The sequence below is a fragment of the Homarus americanus genome, unplaced genomic scaffold, assembly GCF_018991925.1.
Source record: "Homarus americanus isolate GMGI-L3 unplaced genomic scaffold, GMGI_Hamer_2.0 scaffold39675, whole genome shotgun sequence".
Taxonomy (NCBI): domain Eukaryota; kingdom Metazoa; phylum Arthropoda; class Malacostraca; order Decapoda; family Nephropidae; genus Homarus; species Homarus americanus.
The window spans coordinates 3219745-3225744 of record NW_024736071.1 but is presented as its reverse complement, the minus strand read 5'-3'; the positions used below and the strand labels follow the sequence as shown (position 1 = coordinate 3225744).

At 37.1% G+C, this 6000-nt stretch overlaps 1 protein-coding gene across 1 annotated transcript in view; it reads left to right on the top strand.

Annotated features, from left to right (window-relative positions):
* Nucleotides 1-2180: 2180 nt before the first annotated feature.
* LOC121871660 overlaps nt 2181-6000 on the top strand; it is a 120688-nt gene continuing 116868 nt past the window's right edge. Inside the window, exons 1-2 of the mRNA XM_042374071.1 lie at nt 2181-2234; nt 2333-2449. Coding sequence (XP_042230005.1) covers nt 2181-2234; nt 2333-2449 — 171 coding nt within the window. The remainder of the gene's footprint in view (nt 2235-2332; nt 2450-6000) is intronic.

Genomic DNA, 6000 nt, shown 5'->3' with positions numbered 1-6000 from the left:
CTGGCACAACTGAGAGTTTATGACGGGTGAGGGAGGTGAGGACGTGGAGGTGCACATCTGGAGTCCGTTTACGTCCTTGACCAGGGCCAAGAGAAGGAGAGGCTGCGACTCTGGTTTTATATATATATATATATATATATATATATATATATATATATATATATATATATATATATATATATATATATATATATATATATATATATATAAATACAGCCAGACAGACAGACTGTAAGACTCTTCAATGTTGGTTTAATTTTTATGGTTTGTATGAATTAATTTACTAAATAAAAGGAGCAGAAGCAAAGGGCAACAGCAACATACACACAAACGGACTGAAGTGATATATACAGTATATATATACATATATATATACTCTTTACTCCAACAAAGTTTATCCTGTGTGTGAGTCTATATGCTTTACATTAGTAAAACTGCACACTATATATAACAAGTAAATCATGTATCTCTTGACCGGTGATGAGAGAAAGTAAATATGAGAGAACGAGGGTGTTCCCGTCTCCTGGGCTAGACCAGTTATAATGACAAGCAGTAGAACGGCGAGGAAGGACCAGGGGTAAACAGAATTGCATCATGGTGGATTGTGTATCATTGCAGCGTTGATCAAAACAAGAGAAAAAAAGTGGTTATTCACACTCGATATTAGACAAATAAGATTTAAATTTACGAAGAATTATTGTTTCAATCACTTTATCTAGGTTCTGTTGTTCTGCACGATGCTACGACATAGCGTCGAAGCTTAACATCATAAAGAATAGTTTGCTTTCAAGATTTAGACAAGGCTTCCAGCGGGCTCGTGAGCCTCTTGAGTTCACGACTACATTTAATATCACACAATAACAATCGGGGCCTCAAGTTGACTCCCCGTGATGAAAGTGAGTCAAGGGAATGAGTCTGCGAACTTACCATGACTGTCGTCTGGAGCGGGTGTGCTGTTTCATCTCGTCTGGGGTTGATGCTTCATTTTGGGAGTAACGAACTTTTGACCCCGACTGTACACTCGTTCACAATTCCACCTGTTACAGTGGATGGCGTCTTTTGTAGGATATGGCAGCGCTGTGTTTGTTTACCTCAGTAAAACTCCCGGAATGACCCTGAGGAACCTTACAATAGTAGCTAGACTCAGAATTTTAAATAAACATTTCATCTCATCTTTGAATGCAAGTATTTCTTACATGGTTATAGTTTTAACACAGGTTACAAATTAGAACTTCATTGGCTCCTACAGTACCTGTTGTCTGCTAGACGGTGGTGGTGTGGCGAGGTGTTGTTACTTGACGAAACATCTCATAAATACATATGCACACAGTTGCCTTGACAACTGCAAATGTTGGTTGGAAACTGCTGAATTACCAAATACTGTATACTTATCCTGTCTCAAATCAGTTCGGGTATTCAATTCAATTTCACACTCTGACAGCTTAGAGTCTAAAGTTGTATTGCATGACATAACATACAGTATATGCCCCGTTTTAATAGGTAGTAGTAGGTAGTAAGCAGCTACCAAACAGGGAGGTACTACCGCCTGGGAAGATATTGGAACCATAATGCATTGTCTAATGGTAGACCCTGCTGCCATATGGCATCACGAAAATTGTGACCAAGTCCCAGGCTGCTGATCTGACTTTCTGCCTCATTTACACACAATTGCTGGGTCTCAATTCTTTCTCTTACTTGGACAACACAACATACATAATGTATATCGTTTCCCACTCTTGATTTATTTTTTCGTTTTTGTATTTATTTATGATTATTATTATTATTTTTATTGTTATATTTTTATTTTTATTAATTTGCTATTAATTTTATTAATTGTTGTTATGATAATAATAATATATATTATTATTATTATTATTATTATTATTATTATTATTATTATTATTATTATTATTATTATTATTATTATTATTATTATTATTATTATTATTATTATTATTATTATTATTATTATTATTATTTATTATTTATTATTATTATATTTTCGTCCCCCAGGCCCTGATGTGGGTCAGTGACCTGTGGCCGGATGGGTTAATCCCCGTTAAAAAAAAAGAAGAAAAAGATAACACACAATATGTTTTACTTTTATTTTGAATGTTAGTAGTGTAGCCATCCACCTTCTACTTAATCACCTCCCACAGTCTGTTTGGCATAAAGGTGACATGGTTCAGGACAAGCTGTGGCTTGCAGAGGAACAGTTCCCACCGGATATGAGTGTGAGCCATAAGTTCCGATGGTGTCTGTTCCCTCTCTGGCTCCCCATATATTTTCTATGGGATCTCATATATCACCTCTAACTCGGCCCCCTCAACAGCCGCATGTCCTCTCCACCTCTGAACAACTGCTGGACAACCCTGGCTGTATCGGTAGGGCAGCGGTCGTGGCCAAGATTATGGGAGGCCTGCAGGAAATGGATAGTTCCATTCCTGAGGTAAAAAGAGGAAATATTCTTGCAAAATATCCATATTTTTGCAGCAGCAAACCTCCCCTCAATCCTGGTGACGTCACCTACAGGTTATAATTACCTTTATTAAACCAAGGTCACATGCTGTATATAATGAAAGGTGATTGGTGTGGTGTTTGCTCACTCTATAGATGTGGATTGAGACTAGTTGGAACAGTCATTTAACAATAGGCTACAACAATTACGTAGTTTCGTTTGATTATAAAGTCAGACGTCCTTTACAGAGCCCATGTATTAGACCGAATATTATGAGAAAGTCAAAAGTTAAGTCTATTTTTTAAGACTCGTAGTACTATTATAATGATCAGTAATAAAAATCTAATACTGAATGAGTGAGCCGCCATGTACAGTAGAGTAGCTTAGTCCGGGTATGATCACCGTTTTTTTTTTAATTACTGTATTCGTTGCTTTATGACATGTGTAGTTAAAAACAAATATTTTAACAAACACTGATGATTTGCATGTAAACAATAAAATATGAAACATCAGGAATAATAGTCTTTTAATTTACTTCACAACCTGACTACCAATAAATGTGTTGCAAAAAATATTCACACAGTATTACTCAACTAGTTTTCCTGAATTGGTAGGAAACCGACAAGCATACTACAAGAGACGGTAGAATAAATATGGACATTGGTAGGCTTTCTAGTGGTGTGTAGTGTGAGTGAGGTTGTGTGGTGGTAGCAGGACTGGTTTTCACACATTTGCTCAGAACCGCAATCATTGTTTCAAACAAACATCGAACTTGGTATTAGTCGATTAGATTACAGATAAGTCTAACATCGGGTCACCTTAACAGTGAGCTTAAAAATAGCATTTTAAATTTAGTTAAACTACATTATACCCAAGTTTGGTACAAAAAGTTAGCATGGAGAGTATAAATGCTGTCCACATAATAAAGATGGCTGCATCTAGTTACGTTTTATTGGTTTATCACAGTATTATTTAAAACCACATAAGATATCAGCATTCAGATATTGAGGATAGATTACTAAACACAGTATGTGGGGTCATCTGGCCACACCGTCACCGTTTATCGGAAACCAGGTAGGAGCCAATAACGTTCAATTTTGTAACCTGTATTAAAACTGTTTCCATACAAGAAATGCTTACATTCACAGATAGAGGTGAAATGCTTATTTTTCAACTTTAGTCTGGCTACTATTGCGAGAATACGAGGCTCTTTTGGGTCATTCCGGGAGTTGTACAATGGTATAAACAAACACAGAGCTGCCCAACATCTTACTAAAGGCGCCATCTACTGTAACAGGTGGAACTTTGGCCGACTGTACTTACACACACACATACATATATATAAATATTTATATATATATATATATATATATATATATATATATATATATATATATATATATATATATATATATATATATATATATATATATATATATATATATTTCCACAATGAAAACGTGATAAGATAGTCTTGATAAAAAAATGGAACGGGATTTTAGCTTTCGTCTTTATTCAAGAAAGTTAAGGTACTCCGTTGTTTCCATTTGCCCGTGATTTTATCAAGATATATATATATATATATATATATATATATATATATATATATATATATATATATATATATATATATATATATATATATATATATATGTTGAATGTTGGAGCCTAATCACAAAGGACATACCACAATGGGACCGGCGCTAACGGAACACACCCGCCAACAACTCCATCAAGCTCCCGGGGCCAGACCAACGATAGGTCCATTTGCATACGGACATGCTCCACTACACCCCCCTAGAGGAACACCCTAGCGGACCACAACTGAGGAGTCCGTCCTTCAAAATGAGATGCAAATCAACGCGGGGCTTCACTTCATATCCAGGACAAGGAGACCCACTGACCACACTCCTCACGGAGAAAGTGTAGTGTAGAGTCCTGTGCATAAGGTACCTTCCGTCTATGGGAGGGAGAAAAGGGTTCATGGTCCTACAAGACAATGTATTTTTTTTAGGGAGAACATGTAGGGAAGTATTTTACATCAGGAGGAGTGTATTGTTCCTTTCATGAGGAAAACACCTGAACACTTCATGGTCCAGGAAAAAAGTCTCCTTTTCCTTAGGGTGAATGTATCTGCTATTTCAGGAGGAAAGTAACGTTCCGTGTTTCACGAAGAATATGCCTTATGTTCCATGAAGAAACCATTCCATGTTTCAAGGAGGTAAACGTCAAGTGTTTCATTGAGAAAGCACTAAATGTCTACCTCCCTGGAAGAACAAGTTTTACATCTCGAAGGAAAAAAAATAATATGTATAGTACTTGAGGAAAGCAGTGCACCTCACCCTGAGAGGAAGTGGCCCAGACCCTATAGAAGAATACATCCTACACCAGAGAAAAATATCCACCAATAGGGTAGAAGCCCCATCCCATATAAGAACTAAAATCTCACCTGCACATCAACTTATAAGGACCAAAGGCATTTTCTCTCCTGTGGCCATGTTCTGATGATTAGATCTCACGAATTAATTCGTATAGTTGAGGTCAAAGAGAGAAAATCGTAGAAAACCTGGTGACCTAATGTGGGTGTTGTATAGTATGTGTGTAATGAAGGAGGGTTTGTAGATGATGAGATACATTATTCGGTGTTGAATTGAATATTTTGGAGTTAAAGGAGAATATTTATAGTTTAAATTATGTAGGTTAAAATTCGAAAGTTGAAGGCGTCGTCTAGATACTCAGTGGAATCTTCTTGCATGATGAATTACATTGATTTATTGTTGATTCCGGGCATTTATGTAGTTGAATTAGTTTTACTGAATAGTGAAAGGGTTACTTACACATTGAAAGGGTTACTTACACAGTGATAGGGCTACTTACACAGTGGAAGGGTTTCTTACACAGTGAAGAGGTGACTTACACATTTGAGGGTTGACTGGCATTGTTTTAGTGTTGAGTGATCTTTTAGCATTAGGTACAGTCGATGATCGAGCGGATATGAAAAATCAACTCCTACAGTAATTGACCCGTTGCCTGCAGTCGCTGTTTATGTACATACAATTTAATACTGGATCTCACGTACAATGGCCAATAACTATTGTATCTCTTTGGTAACAATATTTTAGTTTTTTTATAATTGATCTTGGAATAACACACTAACACAGCGTCACCTTCACCCATCATCGAGTTATAAATTTCATTTCAAGAATTTAGTTCTTTTGAGTCTTGTTGTTTAATCTGTCTTGGAAGCACACACACACACACACACACACACACACACACACACACACACACACACACACACACACACACACACACACACACACACACACACACACACACACACACACACATACTTTGCTGTCACTCGGAATCGAGTATGACGATCATCCAGCTATGAGACAATGATATGTTGGTGAGTTCTGAGGTAACTAAAGAGGCCGATACGGGACCGGCAGGGTCGTTCACATGAGTTGCACATGTGGAGGGCTACATCTAGTGCGGGAGGGACGGTGGCAGCATTTGTCCGGCGTTGGCGCTTATCT